Source organism: Dasypus novemcinctus, chromosome 11, assembly GCF_030445035.2.
Source record: "Dasypus novemcinctus isolate mDasNov1 chromosome 11, mDasNov1.1.hap2, whole genome shotgun sequence".
NCBI classification, from domain to species: Eukaryota; Metazoa; Chordata; class Mammalia; order Cingulata; family Dasypodidae; genus Dasypus; species Dasypus novemcinctus.
In genome coordinates, this window is record NC_080683.1 from 110,951,435 (window position 1) to 110,970,517 (window position 19,083).

Genomic DNA, 19,083 nt, shown 5'->3' on the forward strand with positions numbered 1-19,083 from the left:
AGGGGGTGATGAAGGGTGATGGCCATTCTTCTGTAACTTCATGCTGGTTAGGGGGGGTAGACCCTGCCTGACAAGGTGTAAAACCTGCTGTCTATTCTATTGTAGTTGAGGGAATATGGGTCTGGCACACTGGCTGGAGCTGGATGAAATCCCCGCATGACTAATAAGGTGTTGATTCTTTAAGAAACAAACAATTAGAATTTTGAAGGTAGATGGTCCTATTAAAAGGATAAAGAAGATGGTGGTGAGCAGACCCAAACAGGACCAGCCATGACATCCTGGACCATGAGAGTGAGAAAGGTCAGGTGCCTTGAAAGCCTGCATCAGCTCTCTGTGTGCACAGCACCACTCCTGGGCAGGCTGTGCTTTTTTTTTTCATGTGGGGCGGCTCTCCTTACGGGGCACACTCCTTACATGTGGGGCTGCCCTACATGGGGGACACCCCTGCATGGCTTGGCACTCCCTGCATGCATCAGCACTGCGTGTGGGCCAGCTCCAATGGGTCAAAAGGCCCTAGGTTTGAACCCTGGACCTCCCATGTGGTAGGTAGATGCTCTATCAGTTGAGCCAAATCTGCTTCCCTCATTTACCTTTAAGTAAGCTTATTAAATTATAATTAGCAACTAATAAAATTTACCTTTTTCTTAATTTCATTAAACATGAACTTATAATTTTCATCATCTTGAAGATTTAAAACAGAAAACGTTAGTTTATTTATTTGGTATTCTATAAACCTAGGGAGATAATACCCAAACTAAATAAAATTGAAACAATTAAATTTTATGCAAGTTATATTATTTTTCCTTCTTTTACAGGAGGCTAAAACCTCTTTTCTTTAATAAAATTCTAAAATTATGAATACCTTAAAAGCATACTGACTGCTAGGTTCTGGAATATAGTATAATCATTTAATTTGTTTTAATTATAATTTAGAAAAGATATTTCCATAGTTTTCAAGGACTTTTTCTTAACTTATGACATTTGGTAATAGGATTATTAGCCACCCTTATTTTAAGGCTGTTAAAAAGTTTGAATTGAAGATGGTGGTTGAGTGAGTGCACCTGATAGTCTCTCCTGCAAAGAAGCGGCTGGGCAGCAATAGAAATTCTTCAGGACCAGGCTGTTTCAGGATTTTGCAGGGCAGGAGGTGTCTGGACATTGATTTCTTGGGAAAGTAACAGAGAAAATTCGTGGAAAAGATAAAATTGAGGCTCTCTTACACAGAGTTAGGGGCTGTGTGTGGGACGCTCCCCCTGGGGGCGGGTGGAACCGCGGCACCGGCACTGCAGCGGCGATTCCTGGAGGCTCTGCGGTACTGGGGAATTCATAAGCCCTGAGCGGGCTATTAAGGGGCTAACAGGGCAGGAGGCCTTCGCAAACTGATTTGATGAGACAGATGGGAGTTTTTTGTGAGGCGGGGAATTTTTGATTTCTGACATAAATAATAGCGCTTCTGGCTAGAGCCCCACGCCCAAGGCCGGCTGCTGATCTGCAGTGGCCTTAAATCGCTCACAGTAAAGAGACGTCACCAGGAGGCTGTTTCAGGGGATTGCAGGGTGGGAGGCATCTGGAAGCCGATTAGGGGAATCTTTTGCGAGGCGTGGGATTTTCGGTTTTGGACACTGATACAGTGCTTCCGGCTAGAGCCCTGCCCCCTACGCCTGGCTGCAGATCTGCAGCGTCCTTAAATTGGCTGCAATATAGAGGTGCCCCCAACTGGCTGTTTCGGGGGCTTGCAGGACAGGAGGTGTCCTGAAGTCGAATTGTTGATACAGCCACAAAAGAGACCCTAGAGAGAGGGGGAATTTCAGGTTTCGGACACATAGGTCAGGGTTTGTGGATGTGACCTCTCCCATAGGGCTGGCACCCAGCTGTGGGGATTGCTGAAGGCTCTGCTGCACTGTGGTGCTCCCAGGCTCCCTGTTAACTGGATTTGAGGTTGCCAGGTCTGTGTCCCCTAAACCCTGGTGGCCCACACCCCAGAGACACATCTCTTGAGTCTGCAGTATCACAGACTTTCCATCCCTGAATCCACTACGCCCTGAGGCCCATCTGAGGTCCTTGATTGTCCTAGCCCTCAACATTTGCGTTTCTTTTTTTTAATTTTAATTTTAATTTTTAATTTTTAATTTTTTATTGTCCTGGTTGCTAATATTGCATTATTTCCTACTCTTTTCTCCCATTGTATCCCCCAAGATCTTTTTTTTTCATTTATTTAGGGGCTTTTTGTTGTTGCTGTTGTTGGTGTTCTATATCTTCTTTTCTTTTCCTTACTTGCTCCCCTCCCTTTTCTTTACCCATCCCCCCTTTTCTTTCTTTCTTTCTTCTCTCTTTTTTTTTCCCTCTCTTTGCTCTTGTCCCTCATTTTCTTCTTATTTTATTTTATCTTAATTATACAATAGGTGCTGCAGGGAACACCTCACATTTCCTGGGTTTCCTCATCCTCTGTTGCCTCATTTCTGTGTGAATTGATTTTGGCTACCTACACTATCCCCTTTCCCCCACATCTTGATATTCTCCATCATCTACTGTTTCTCCTATATTCCACCTCCCTTTCTTTGAACCCCAAGTTGTCTAACTCTTAATTTTTAATACCTTTATTTTATTTTCTGTCTTTTCTCCACTCTTGAAACTATTGCCTTTCTTTTCTCTTTCTCTCTCTCATGAAAACACTAGCTTTTTAATTCATACCATATTCCTCCCATATTCAGTTGACTACCTCATTATAGGTACTCTACTTACAGCTATAACTCTACACAACTTACATGAATCTAATATCCATCCTCCCAGATCTCATATTGTTGCTCTGTTAACATTTATTACCAATACTACTTTACACATTTTCCTTTCTCACACAATTGCCTTTCCCTGGTGCTAATACTTTCCTTCAAAGTGAACTCAGCCAGCAATAAGAAATTAGAATAAGAAGAACAAAGTGACAAAGAGAAGATATAACACTTACGCAAAAACAACAGCTAATTAATCCCCAAGACTAGACAAAGAAGCTAAGGAACTGATTAAACCCATCAAGATAAAATGATGACCAGACAGCAACAAAAATCTACAAACAAAACCAGTAATCAGGAAAACATGGCTGAATCCATTGAACAAACTAAAAACCAGGAAGGGGAGCAGAACTTCGCACAAGTAATTAAAGATCTCAGAACATATATCACCGACAAATTTAATGAAGTAAAGGAAGAGGTTAACAATATGAAGAAAACACTTGGAGGGGAAATTGCAGACAAATGCAAAAAGATAACAGATATGATGGGAATGAACACCACAGTTCAAGAAATCAAAAATACACTCGCAGCAAATAGCAGCAGATTAGAAGAGGCAGAGCAGAGAATTAGCGATGTGGAAGACAGTACATCAGAAATCAAACAGATAGTAGAATTGATTGATAAAAAGATAGAAAAAATCCAGCTAGGACTTAGGGACCTGAATGACAATGCAAAATGCACAAACATACGTATTATAGACATCCCAGAAGGAGAAGAGAAGGGAAAGGGATCCGAAGGAGTGTTGCAGGAAATAATGGCTGAAAACTTTCCAAATCTACTGAAAGAGACAGATGTACATATCCAAGAAGCACAACGCACCCCAAACATCATAAACCCCAACAGGTCCATCCCAAGACATATACTTGTCAAATTATCCAACACTCAAGACAAAAAGAAAATTCTAAAAGCAGCAAGAGAAAAGAAAACCATCACATACAAGGGAGGCTCCATAAGATTAAGTGCTGATTTCTCATCTGAAACCATGGAGGCAAGAAGGCAGTGGTATGATATAGTCAAGGAACTAAAAGAAAAAAATTTCCAGCCAAGAATACTCTATCCAGCTAAATTAGCATTCAAAAATGATGGAGAGTTCAAAATATTCACAGATAAACAGAAATTGAAAGAATATGCCAACAAGAAACCTCCCCTTCAAGAAATTCTAAAGGGAGTTCTGCAGGAAGAAAGGAAAAAACAGGACAGGCAGAGTTGGAGGAGAGTGTAAGAGCAATAAAAAAGACAAAAAGAGAAGAAAAAAAAAACAAACAAAATATGACAAACACAAGTCCAATCAAAATATGGCTAACAAAAATTATTCCTTGAAAGTAATAACACTGAATGTCAATGGATTAAACTTACCTATCAAAAGATTCAGACTGGGACATTGGATAAGGAAATATGACCCATCTATAGGCTGTCTACAAGAGACACATTGTAGACCCAGAGATTCATGGAGGCTGAAAGTGAATGGTTGGAAAACAATCTTACAAACAAACAACCAAAAAAAGGCAGGAGTAGCTATATTAATATTGGACAAAATAGACTTTAAATGCGAAACAATTGTGAGAGACAAAGAAGGATACTACATATTAGTGAAAGGGACAATCTCTCAAGAATAACGAACAATCATAAATATTTATGCTCCTAACGAGGGCACCTCTAAATACATGAGGCAAACACTGGAAAAACTAAGTGAAAGAATAGATGCATCTACAATTATAGTGGGGGATTTTAATACACCACTATCAACTGTGGACAGAACGTCTCAAAAGAGAATCACTAAAGAAACAAAATATTTGAACAGTATATTAGAGGAGCTGGATCTAATAGACATATACAGATCATTACACCCAAACACAACAGGATATACATTTTTCTCAAGTGCCCATGGATCATTCTCCAAGATAGACCATATGCTAGGCCACAAAGAAAGGCTTAATGAATTCAGAAAGATCAAAATCATACAAAATGATATCTCTGTCCACAGTGGAGTGAAGCTGGAAATCTGCAAGGGCCAGAGGCCCAGATTTCACACCAAGATATGGAAATTAAACAGCACACTCTTAGAAAAACAGTGGGTCAAAGAGGAAATCCCAAAAGAAATTAATGACTACATTGAAACAAATGATAATAATAACAACATACCAAAATTTATGGGATGCAGCAAAAGCAGTACTGTGAGGGAAATTTATAGCCATAAATTCATACATCAAAAAAGAAGAAAGAGCAAAAATTGAAGAACTAACTGCACATTTGGAGGAATTAGAAAAAAAAACCAACAAAGTAATCCCACAGGAAGAAGAAGGAAGGAAATAACAAAGATAAGAGCAGAACTAAATGAAATAGAAAATAAGAAAGCACTTGAAAAGATAAACAAGACCAAGAGCTGGTTTTTTGAGAAGATCAATAAAATTGACAAACCTTTAGCGAGACTAACAAAGAAAAAAAGAGAGAAGATGCAAATACACAAAATAAGAAATGAGAAAGGAGATATCACCACTGACCCCACAGAAATAAAGACTATCATAAGAGGATACTTTGAAAAACTATATTCCAGCAAAAACGACAATTCAGAGGAAATGGACAAATTCCTAGAAACACATAAGCAGCCTATATTGATGAAAGAAGAAATTGAAGATCTCAACAAACCAATCACAAGTAAAAAGATAGAATCAGTCATTAAAAACCTCCCAACTAAGAAGAGCCTAGGACCAGACGGCTTCACAGGTGAATTCTACAAAACATTCCAGAAAGAACTAACACCAATCCTGCTGAAACTCTTCCAAAAAATCGAAACAGAAGGAACATTGCCTAAGTCATTCTATGATGCCAAAATTACCCTAGTACCAAAGCCAAACAAAGACACCACAAGAAAGGAAAATTACAGACCTATTTCTCTAATGAACCTAGACGCAAAAATACTTAACAAAATACTTGCTAATCGTATTCAACAACACATTAAACGAATTATACACCACGACCAAGTGGGATTCATTCCAGGTATGCAAGGATGGTTCAACATAAGAAAATCAATCAATGTAATACACCATATAAACAGATTGAAGGAAAAAAATCCCATGATTATATCTATAGATGCAGAAAAAGCATTTGACAAAATACAGCACCCTTTCTTGATAAAACCACTCCAAAAGATTGGAATACAAGGAAATTTTTTGAACATGATAGAGTATATATGAAAAACCCACAGCCAACATGGTTTACAATGGAGAAATCCTAAAATCCTTCCCTCTAATTTCAGGAACAAGACAAGGATGCACACTCTCTCCCTTTCTATTCAACATTGTCTTAGAAGTACTTGCTCGAGCACTGAGGCAAGAACCAGATATAAAACGCATTCAAATTGGAAAGGAAGAAGTCAAAATTTCATTATTTGCAGATGACGTGATCCTATACATAGAAAATCCTGAGAGGTCTACAACAAAGCTTCTAGAACTCATAAATGAGTTTAGTAAAGTCACAGGTTATAAGATCAATGCGCAAAAATCAGTAGCATTTCTGTACACCAATGATGAGCAAGATCAGGAGGAAATCAAGAAACAAATACCATTCACAATAGTAAATTAAAAAATCAAATATTTAGGCATAAATTTAACTAAAGATGTAAAAAACTTATACACCGAGAATTATACAATACTGTTCAAGGAAATCAAAGAAGACCTAAATAAATGGAAGAATATTCCCTGTTCATGGATAGGAAGACTAAATATTATTAAGATGTCTATCCTACCAAAACTGATCTACACATTCAATGCAATCCCAATAAAAATCAACACAGCCTTCTTTAAGGAACTAGAAAAACTAACTATGAAATTTATTTGGAAAGGAAAGAGGCCCCGAAAAGCCAAAGACATATTGAAAAAGAAAAAAGAAATTGGAGGAATCACACTACCTAACTTCAAAACATACTACAAAGCTACAGTAGTGAAAACAGCATGGTATTGGCATAAGGAGAGACACACAGACCAATGGAATCGAATTGAAAGTTCTGATATAGAGCCTCATATATATAGCCATATATTATTCGATAAAGCCACCAAACTCTCTTAACTGGGAGATAATGGCCTATTCAACAAATGGTGCCTGGAGAACTGGATATCCATATGTAGAAGAATGAAAGAGGATTACCATCTCACACCTTATACAAAGATCAACTCAAGATGGATCAAAGACCTAAATATAAGAGCCTAGACCATAAAGACTTTGGAAAGCAGTGTAGGGAAACAAGAACTTATAATAGGAAATGGCTTCATGAACATCACACCAAAAGCACAAGCAGCAAAAGACCAAATAGATAAATGGGACTTCCTCAAAATTAAAGCCTTCTGCACTTCAAAGGAGTTTGTCAAGAAAGTAAAAAGGAAACCAACACAATGGGAGAAAATATTTGGCAACCATATATCTGATAAGAGACTTATAGCTTATATATGAAAATAAAAAGATAAACAACCCATTTAAAAAATGGGAAAAAGATTTAAGCAGACACTTCTCCAAAGAAGAAATACAAATGGCTAAAAAGCACATGAAAAAGTGCTCCAAATCTCTAGCTATCTGGGAAATGAAAATCAAAACTACAATGAGATACCATCTTACTCCCATAAGTTTGGCAGCTATGAAAAAAACAGAAGAATACAAATGCTGGAGAGGATGTGAAGAAATGGGAACACTCATCCACTGCTGGTGGGAATGCAGAAGGATCCAACCATTCTGGAGGACAATTTGGTGGTTTCTCAAAAAACTAACCATAGGTTTGCCATATGACCCAGCAATTCCACTGCTGGGTATATACCCGGCAGAACTGAAGGCAGGGACACAAACTGATATATGCACACCAGTGTTCATAGCAGCATTGTTCACTATCGCCCAAAGTTGGAATCGACCCAAATGCCCATCAACAGATGAGTGGATCAATAAAATGTGGTATATACATACAATGGATTACTACTCAGCTTTAAGAACAAATACACTACAAGCACACGTGAGAACATGGATGAATCTTGAGAACCTTATGTTGAGTGAAGCAACCCAGGCATTGAAGGACAAATACTACATGACCTCAATGATATGAAATAAGCAAGCTGCCTCAGAGAGCTAGAGACTAGAAGATAGGCTTACAGAAATTCAGGGGGTAGAGGAAGGATGTAAGCTGACATCTATATGGGTGAAGTCTATGATAAACTGGAGGTAAGTATGTGTACAAGGAAGGGATAAAATGGGGGCATAGGGTTACCTTTGGGTGGGGCTTTGAGGGCTTGAGGGGGGCTAGGGATGGGCGGATGGGTAATATTGCCCAAGAAATTGGGGGGAGGGTGGGGCAACACACGAACATAGGAGATTGTCAGGTGTTGGTTGAGAGTATAATGCTGAGAAAACCTTTTCAAAATATAATTAGGAAAGTTACCTGTTTAAGATACTCAAAGGGGATAATCTGATGCAGGACAGACTCCTAGGGAATATGTGAATGCTCATTTTCCCTGAGTGGGTTATACCATTGGGTAGAGACCCATATAATGAGAGTAAAGTTAGACCCACAACCTGGGGAGGACTAATGCCATCAAATAGAGGGAACTGTATCTCTCAAGAGAAAGGGTGGCTCCCAGGGTATTAGGGCAGTTGAGCAAGTCAAGCCCTCAACACTGTAGCAAGTATCTCTGAACATGGCTCCTCAAGAAATGAAGATTGACTATCACTGTGGGGCCCAAGGGGAGGGGGAAATTGATATTAAATAGATGGAACCAAAGTAAATGTGAGGGCAAAAGCAGTGTTTCACAAGAGTACACGAGGATGGATATAAAACATGTAATATTACACCAAAAACATATAGGGGACAACAGACTAATAATGTAAACCATAATGTAAAACATAGGATAACTAAAAAATTTAGAAAACTGTATAGCCTAAAGTATAAACCACAATGTAAACACAAATGTTACCTTGTTTGAAAGCTATTGTCTCAATTTCTCTACATCAGTTTCAGTAAATATGATATGAATAAGTTAAAAGATTATCACTGTGGAAGGGAAAAGGTTTTATAATGGATATGTGGGAGTACTGAATATTGTATATATGAATTACTGTGATCTAAGGCTCTTGTGAAGAGAAGCTCAATAATTAGGGAAAAAAGAAAAGAAAAAGATAGGATGTGGAATTTTTCCAAATCAATATGTATTCTATATCTAACCTTTAAACTCATTGCTATATTCCATTTTACTAGTAAGGGAACCTGACATTATATTGGGCTTCACTTTTCAGGAAGTTTTGGATCACAGAGTGGTTCAACAATGGCAGTGGAGGAATACTGATATGGGATGATATTGACAGGGAACATATGGTTGACAGGGAGTTATACAGGGCATGTGTCCAGGGTGCATGGAAATGTTTGGATATACTCATAGTGGAAACAAATAAAAACAACAGCTGGGGGGGGGTACTGGGTTCCTGGCCTGGGGTGGGGGCGGCTCTGTCGTGGTCCCTAGGGGAGCAGCGGCAGTTCCCCAGATGCAACGGCAAGGACCAGGAAGGAATGAGGGTCCAACAGTGACCCCCTGATACTAATGACTATGCTTGTGAGCCTATACACCTGAAATAAGAACAAGGCCTAGAGCAGCACTGTGCCTAAGAGTTCCCTCCTGACAGCCTCCGTGTTACTCAAATGTGGCCAGTCTCAAAACCAAACTCAGCATGTAAATGGAATGCCTTTCCAGCGTTGAGGTGAGGAGCCCCCGCTTCTCTAGACAGGGGGCTCGGGGTGGGGAGGCGCAGGCATGAGAGGATGTACAGTGACTCGAAGGACAACTGCGGAGATGAGGTGGATGGCGCAGGTCTACTTTATCGAGGAAGTACAAGCAGTTTTATAGAGTATGAAGAGAGGGGATTGATGGAGGGTGATTGGGTTCTGATAGGCTAGATTAGCTGTTGTTACCTTATAAGGGCATAGAAGCAGTAGTTACTAGGGAGAGCTTAAATTTGAGAGGGCTGAGCTGGATAGCTCGCTGATAGGTGGAAGAGAGCAGACGTGTCTTTACGAGGTAGGAGGCCCTGAGATTGGCCCAGACGGAGGTGGTGTGAGGGGGCTTGCTTGAGTTTCCCCTGCGGGGAGGCGTAGGTGCATACCTCATCCCGAGGGGCCAACAAAGGGAGGCGTATTTCGTGCCTCAGACCTTGGAGGCGGCCAGTTCTGAGAGCCAAACTTTTGCATGCTTGCCCTCAAGCATGGGACATGACACCTGGGGATGAGCCTCCCTGGCACTGAGGGATCCCTACCAAGTACCAGCTGATGACGTAACTAGAAAATGACCTTGAATTAAAGGTTCAACATGGACCAGCAGAATATCCCTGTCTACATATAATAACAGGAATTAAAAATGCTGTTTGACCTAAATTAAGGGGGAAATGGAAAGGACAAATGAGTTTATATGGCTATGAGTCTCTAAAAAAGAGTCTGGAGGTTGTCAGAAGGATTGCCCTTATGCACACCTGAGCAGAGTCTCAGAGACAGATAAAGTTGATACAACCCTAGGTATTGGTTCTTTTGAGGGCTAAAGAGACTCACAGGTTCTATGGTCATGGCAGATGGGGTTCACTGCCATGTCAGTTGGCCCTTCTTTGGAGCTGGTGTTTCTGCGTGATGGAGCTGGACTCAGATATGATCTCTTTTCACAAGCCTTTCATGCTACTTTACTGGAATTGTAGTTGGTGCTGGGGTTTAAGATATATCTAGGGGATTTGAATCTCTGGACTGACAATATGATAGCCAGGCCCTGAGCCTCAACAGACTTCAGCTCCTACACCCTGATTTATTGGACTTACCCCACTCAGCTAACATGGAGTTGAAGAATGTCAACCCCCACACCATGGAGCCTAGAATGCCTACAACTGAAAGCAGGAGGATTGCACCCAGTATCTATGTGGAATCTAAGCTCCCTCTTGACATAGATGTGGAATGGACACAACCAAGCCATGGTCCACAGGAAGGAGGAATACAGTAAGGATAAGAGTGGACTTAATGATATTCTATTCATGAACTATTATGGTTAATAATCGAGAAAATGTGGCATTGGTGTGGAAAAAGTGGCCATGATGGCTGCTGGGTGCGGGCAATGGGAGGAAGAGATGAGATGTGGAGGCATTTTCGGGACTTGGAGTTGTCCTGAGTGGTGCTGCAGGGACAATTTCCAGACATTGTATGTCCTCCCATGGCCCATTGGATGGAACGTGGGAGAGTGTGGGCTATGGTGTGGACCACAGGACATGGGGTACAGCGATGCCCAGAGATGTACTCACAAAATGCAGTGGATGTGTCATGATGATGGGGGAGAGTGTTACTGTGGGGGGAGTGGTGGGGAGGGGGCAGTGGGGGTGAATGGGGACCTCATATTTTTGGAATGTAATATTTTAAAAAAAATGAATAAATAAAATAAAATAAAAAAGTTTGAATTGGGGGATTACAGGACAAACTGATTCATAATTCCCCAGCCTAGAAGATAAGAATTTTAATCCAAAACACTTAGCCCCTCCCTCATAACTCTTCCAAAAGGCTGGGTAGGTCAAAGAGGTCAGGAAAAAACCTTTTTTCCTGTCCCAAAAGTTTCTATATTCAAATTTCTATATGACCTTTCCATCCTGCTTAGCCTGATTTGGTCTCCAGGAATAGTCTTTCACCATAATAAGCACATATTTAATTTTTAACAATTTGAATAGAGGTCTTTAAAGAATTTTCATTTGTCATTTTGATACTACCATCCTGATGTATGAAGATATACACTGACCAAATAGGCATAAATAGACAGTTACTTATTTTCATGCTCATACAAAATAAGTTTAAGTGTAAAATAATATTTAAAAGATCTCTTTGAAACCTATGACCATGCAGTTTTGTACAAGAGTTTCATTCCTTTTAATTACTGGCTTATAACCAAATTGTTCCCTATACTTTAAAAGACAATTTACGACATTTTCTTTTACTCCAGAGCTTTTCTTATTTCCCATTTTGACTTTGAAAGGCCTTGGATGAGCAACACTAACTGAAGTATATATTCACTGAGGTCATTGAAGTTTCAGGGAAACCTGGTTTTTCTCATAACTTGCGGCTTTTAGGAACCTCACTCAGCACTCCAGGTGGGAGGACCCCAATTCCCAGTCCTCAGAAATAGTAGGACTCCAACAGCCACTGAACTGGAAGAGTGGACTTCCAGCCCTGAGGCTCAAGAATTCCACCAGGCAGCAATCTATGCCACACCTAGAATCACGAGAGAAAGCAGAGTCATTAATACCGGTGGGAGGACAGGAGACAACGTGTTTAAAATTTGCCTTCCCCTGAGCCATGGGGGCATAAATTGTCATGAAATAACCATAAGCAAAAGCAAGGGTTGAGGATAGACCTCAAGGAACTATAAACAAAAGTAAATTAGTCAGCAATTACCATCACAGTAGCAGGTCTAAGCTAAATCCACCTAGTTATATAGCAATTTCAGCTTTTGCTGTTTTATAACAAAAGGCATCTATATAAGGACCTTAGCTCTTAGTTACAGTTTCTAGGAAGTTTTTACTTTAGGCACTTTTGTTTATTAACTAAGCAACTAAAACAATTTTATTAATAACAACATTGCTAAGTTTTCCCACTTTTCTAGCAGTTGAACCAATTCCATGTGATTTCTTTTATACGTCAAATTCAATTGCAAGATGGTATTGACATTTAAAGACTCAATTTTAGGTTACCTTTCACTGTTATTCAATTTGTAACAGGTAAACCACAAACCTGATTTATGAGTTCCTAGGCAGAAGCAGACTGACAAAGTTAAATAGAAAGTTAAGCCTGGATTAATATAGAAGAGATTTTAAACCTACTTAGCTTAAGGAAAGACTTGACTTTAGAATCACCTAGACTCAAAGCTCCCAGGATCTGTCTATGGCAGAAACCTCAGCAGGACCCTCCAGCTTTGTTTCTCCAGGAAAATCCCTGGACAGCTGCTAAGTATGGTACTACAGGGTCCAGAGGAGCCCTGCCCCTGACAAGACATGAATTGGGACTGCTCTGGGGGTTGCATCCCATTAGTTACTTCCTACAAGGGGTAATGCCCTGCTAGGCTTCTTTGCTGGAAGAATTGGGGTGTGTTGGGTCCCAGTTCCTCAGCCAGAGTGGGGGAGTCAGGGCCATTAGCAAAGAAAAAGGTACATGGAGCCATGGGGAATTTATCCATATTGAGTTATTCCATGCATTTTCCCTTCCTCTGCTCTCTCTGCTTTTTCCTGCTCCTGCTCCTTTAAGCTTCCTTTGTTCTCTCTGCTCCTCTGTTTCCATGGGAGCTGCTCTTACGTTACTACTCTCAGAATATATGATTGACTCTTACAGTGGCATACCTGTCATGTTACATATACTGATTAGCTGGTGTATATTTGTTGATAGAGTTTCAAGTCCATCCCCTGGAAGCTAAGTGCAGTTATGCTGTGTCATTGCATCCCAGATATAGCCAGTATGCTTAGTCTGTTTTAACTATTGGGCTCTAGCTACCCCTACATTCCACCCCTTAAATGGCAAGCATCTTAGGGGCTCGTTGCACAGGGCCACACCCTGGGCCCAAAGGCCAAGCAACAATATAAGGCACAACAGAACATAACTAAGAAAGTTATAAAACCAATGCCATTTAACACAACCCATTTCTAAATGGATCCCAGATGTTCCCACCAATACCCCATTTGACTTTGACTACAGTACAATTACAAAGAAACCAGGGGGTCCATCCTGCTATTCTCTGGGAATCATTGGCACGTTGTTCTATATACTGGGGTACTATTTCCCTTAATGTTACATGTTCAGCTGGAAGCCACCCCCACCCATTATAGATAACACAACCCACTGGGGGATGGGTATTGTCCATATCTCTGTGGAGCAGTGCTTCTACTTGTCTTTGTCTTGTTTCCCATTCTGGTGTGAACCAGCCAGTTGTCTGAAGCCATGTCCAATTGGCCTCTGTTGCTGGGGTAATGGTCCTTGGAAGGTCTTCTGCTCCTTCTGCTGGCAGGTCAGTGTATACCCAGCACTGGGTTATGTTGTGAACATGGGCCAGATTTGAGTTCATGACAGTACTGTATTGGCTACTGTCAACCTGGATGGAAAGACAGCAGGGCCAAAGATACCATGAGAGGTAAATAATATCCCTCAGGCAATAAACATGTGACCTCTTCATCTTGGGACAGAGTGGTGGCAGGCATTGGCGGTCACCCTGGTCTGGAATACTGTATCTTGTCTCCCCACACTAAAGTCGGCTCCAAAGGGGATAGCTCCACTGGGAGCAATGGTAGGGGCCACATTTGTAAGACAAAAGTCCCCTCAGAAGGGTTTCCCCTGAGTTTTCAGGATGTATCTCAAACAGCCATTTATAAACCCATGGTGTCAGAGTCAATCCCCTCTTCACACCATCTCCACATGGTAACAGGATGGTTCTCCAAGTGGGGACTTCAGTTACAACAGTCCATGGCCATGTCCACACCACTGTGTGTTCTGACCCCAAAGCAGTGGGGCAGGCAATACCAAAGTTCCATCTAAAACTTTAGGAAATGCAAGAGAATCTGAGGTATTCATCATTACATGTAAGGGTAAATCAGGTCCTCACACAACCAAGTCTAGGGGCGACTGCCTGTTCCATGCAGCTACTCATTTAGAAGATGTTCTGCCCATGGCAGGTGGGTAGCCCACCCCTACAAGGTTGGCTCCTTTGGAGATAGAATGCATAATTTGTCTTTTAATAAACCATTATACTGTTCAATCCTGCCTGAGACCTGCAGTTGATATGGAGCACATAAGTGCCAATCAATGTCTTCATTTTTTTTTTCCTAACCAAATTTTTATTGTATTTTTTGAAGATATGAAAAATGGTACATTAAAAAATATAAAAGGTTCTCACATACCCCACCTCCCACCCCCCTCCATTCCTCCCACATCAACAACCTCATTCATCATTATGGCATCAATGTCTTCATTTTTTGCCTAGGTTTGTACTTTGGAATCCTTGAAATGGGTGCCTTTGTCACTCCACACTTCAAAGGGATGCCCATTTTGAGCACTCAAAATATTCAGTGCCACAATGGTACTCTTGGGTGGCTATTCAAAATGGAAGGGCAAAACTAAACCTAAATTAGTATCCACAGCTGTGAACAGGAGCTTATATCCTTTATCAGAGGGCAGAGGTCTACTATAATCTACCTGCCAAACCTGTAGGGGTCTATCTTCTTGCTTTACAACCCCTTCTTTCATGGGCACCTGACATCTACATGGGTATTATTTAGCACACAGCTCATAGGCTGTTATCGTGTTCATTGCGTCTGTAGTTGTTAATGGGATACCATATTGCCTGGCTTTCTGCAGGAGGGTTTGAGCCCCTACATGTCCCGTGTGCCTATGTAACCAGGTGGCCCATCCATCTGTCAGATGGTATAAAGCTCTTACTTGTGCCAGGCTGTCTACAGCATCATTTCCTGGGCTTATGAGAGGTTTATATCCTGCAACATGATCAAACAGTTATGCTGCATTCTTGCCCTTTTGGTCACAAGTCCTTTCACAAATTTTGTCCCCAGAGAAGTCTTTTACCAATCATCCATTCTTGGTGCTCCCATTGGGGCAGCCATAAAATTAGTCCTCTGTACTTGGCCAACTGTCTGTACGCATGGTAAGGAGGATGGGTTCATGCCTTATACAGCTCTCAGTTCAGCTCACTGGCTGCTTTGGTCAAATCTGGTTTCAAACCAGTTATCTTCTGAATCCACTTGGATACCTACCATATCATTGCTGGACCCATCTGTATACCAGACATCAGCTGGTATAGTGCCCATTCCATCCATGTATGGGCTAGGCTCTAAAGCCTGGGGACCAGGAAGCCCTCTGGCCAAAGGTCACCTCAACACTCCACTGGTCCTAATACTTCCTGCAACTGTGTAGACAGGGGACTATTACTCAACATTGCCCGCTGTTTCAAATATGTGCCCCATTTGGCCAGTATGGGCGTCTGAGCCACCCCAGTCCTGGGGGCATTTAACTATGAATGTACCCATCCTGTCATAGGATAGATGCTGGAATCTTTGGGAGTCGTGTTAACCCTTTCCCAGAAGGAATGGGCTGGTTCTTGGGTTATCTCTCATAAAAGAATTTAAGTACATGCCATAGGATAGGCAAAGAGTAAAGAGTTTATTATGAAACAGAACATGAGAAAAGTACATGGTCTAAGGCATGGACTGCAGGTATACTTCAAGACGAGTTGTGGGCATGGGGCCCTAGGTCAGGGCTTTTTAAAATCTTTCCTCCTCCCCCTTCATAAAGTTTGAGGCGGGCCCCTAGCTGTTTGCTGTTCTGATTGGCTGCTCCACCTGTGATTTTTCAGGGGTACAGGATTCTCCCTAGCTCTCTAGACATGGGCACACTTCTTACACAAATCTTAATTTTTTCCTATGAAAAACTATCACTTCCAATTATAAGTCTAAAAGGACTCTGTGGTTCTAAATTAGTAGAAAAAATATGTTTAAGTTCTCTACTTTTTAAGAGGTCACTTAATAGCATGGAAAGAAGACTAGTTGAAAATCAGAAAACCTGCCACTCAGTCTTTTTGAATCTCTATTATTTTATCTCATTTGTAAAATATTTCAGCTAAATTAGAGAATTATTGGGAGGGTCAGGTAGGATAACGCACCTATAGGGGCTCTGTAAGTTTGTAAAGATAATATATTTCTAGGAAAGGTGAAACACATGCAAATGCACATTAGATTTCTTAGAAATTTAGTGCTAATATATTCAAACACTTGTTAAAAATACATTGGTAACTGCATAACATAGAAAAGAATATTCTAGGACAATGATTGTGTCTTAGGCATGAGCTTCTCAAACTTTAAAGCACATGTATAACCTGAGGTTCTAGACCGCGCACACCCTGCTTCTGCAGGCCTAGGGTGAGGTCTGAGATTTTGCATTTCTACAGGCTCCAAGGTGCTGCTGCTGCTGCTGGTCCCTGGACTTCAGCTGGAAATCACTTTTAAGTAGCAAACCACTAGAGCAGGGATTTGCAAATTGCGGCCCCATATTCGGCCTCCTGTCTATTTTGGCAAGGCCATGAGCTAAAAAACGTTTTTCACATTTTTAAATGGTTGAGGAAAAGATAAAGTCAGAGTAATAACTCATAATACGAAAATGATATTAAGTTCAACGTTCAGAGTCCATAAGTAATGTTTTGTTGGAATACTGGTCTGACCTTATTCATTTACCTATTGCTTATAGTTCCTTTTACTCTGTAACGCCAGAGCCCTGTAAGTGGAGACACAGACTGTAGAGGCCTCAATGCCTAAAATATTTACTGTTTTGACTGGTAATAGAAACAGGTTGGGGTCCTCTATACTGGAGGATAGTTGGGAGATAACCTTACATGATGCTTTTGCAATGTTCCCATCTTGTTTAGTTTAAGTTTTATTTGTTTTTCAACTTCTTACTCCAGTTATACAAATAATGTATGCATACATTTTTATTGTTAAAAAAACTAAAATATCGTAGAGTGAGCAAAACTCCTACCCTCCCTACCCCTGGAAGTAGCCAATATTTTTACAGGCTTTTCCCTCTGCAGTCACGTACTCTGGGGAAACGGAGAGATGTCCAGTTTGGTCTTGCCAGGCCTTTCCCCTAAATAACAAGACACTGCCTGAATTGTTCTTGGCTTATCATTCCCATGCCCATGCCCCAACATTTCCATTTCCGTTGTTAGGGGTCCCTCCATACAGTTCATGTGTGTCTTCAGGAGAGCCTTGTGGGCAAGAGGGTGAGCACCAGGTGCAAGTTCACCTTCACCCCTTCCTAGTCATCTGACTTTAGGTGAATCTTTTAAACACTCTGTGCCTCAGTTCATCATTTATGAAGTGGGGGTTCTTACTTTATAGAGCTTCAATGAAGACTCAGTGAGTTCCTTTGTGTGTGCCCAAACAGAGCCTTTTGAACATAAGAATTTTATCTCCAAGGTACAAGAAGAACACAAAATCTAAAATCAACAGTGACAAGCATGGGGCACACAATAAGAGCTCAGTAAATATGTTAGTTGCCACGATAATCTTCTAATGAGCTGCCAAGTGTTAGTCCACAGTGAGAACATTCTTCAGGTGTTTATAACCATTTCATACTTGATGGATATTTAGATTGTAATAGCACACAAGGAAAATGATAAATACATTGGGATACATTTGTAATAAAATTCCATTGCCTTTCCTATGACAATAATAAAGTCATGCTTGTTATAAATATATACTTCTGATTTTGCAGTTTTAGCTCTTCAAATAGATCTTGCAAGCTGCAAAACATAAGGATTCAAAGAAAGCAGACTGTACATTCCTGCTAGCATGTTACTTGGGAAGATTACTTGCCTAAACATAAGTCTCTTATCTATAAAATGGGATAATAACACCTACCTCATAGGTTTGTTGTAAGATTAAAAGAGGTAAAGTATGTAAAATTTTTAGCAGCGTGCCTGCCACATAATAAAACATCCTTGATAGAAGCGTTTATTAGTGTCACCAACGCTCTTTCTTTTGTGTTATTTTCTTTTAGTAATGGAAACAGAAGAAGCCAATTTGCCATTTGGAGGGCCCCGAGTGATGCAGAACAAGCAGCACTATCTTCTTTACCACAGGGAGTATGTGAGCGGATATGGAAAAGCTTTCAGGATGCCCATGTGGAGCTCATTCACAGTCCCCAAGCCGGTAAGTTCCTGTGTTCACTGGTCCCTGCAGTTTGGAAAAATACAAGGCTCAAATATTCTACAAGTTGAACATTGATGTGCAGTAGAGCTCCTAAAGGGAGCTCCCTGGCTAGTGGCTTGTAAGACAGTGTTGTACCAGGTATTGCATGAAAATGTTGAGAGTATGCTACAGAGATGCAGAAGAAGACAGCATTGGGTTTTTCTTGGAGAAATTCATCATTGTTTACAGGCCAGTTGGCCAACTGGTAAGACAGGTAGGAAAGGGCATTTCCAACAGGAAAGAATGAGAAATACAGAGGCATAAGAAGGACAAATATGCTCAGTATTTCTCAGGTGTATAGTGGGTGCATCTAGAAGGTGATGGTAGCTAGATTATGAAGAGCTTGGTATTCATTTGATTAATTAACAAATATTTTACTCTCTGCCACATGCTGTGTTAGGCACAGGATCCACACTGTGAACCAGAGAATACCTTTCCCTGAGGTTCTAACCCTCTAATAAGTCAGGCTAGACCTACAAGTACAGATGTGTTATGACACAGAGCTCTCTAGACTGAGAAC

The 19,083-nt window shown here is 40.8% G+C and overlaps 1 protein-coding gene across 1 annotated transcript in view; it reads left to right on the forward strand.

Annotated features, from left to right (window-relative positions):
- The window catches only part of LOC101425427 (ectonucleotide pyrophosphatase/phosphodiesterase family member 3), a 45,075-nt gene that overhangs the window by 5,894 nt on the left and 20,098 nt on the right, over nucleotides 1-19,083 (forward strand). Inside the window, 3 exon segments of the mRNA XM_012521623.3 lie at nucleotides 3,335-3,355; nucleotides 16,449-16,466; nucleotides 18,373-18,524. Coding sequence (XP_012377077.2) covers nucleotides 3,335-3,355; nucleotides 16,449-16,466; nucleotides 18,373-18,524 — 191 coding nt within the window.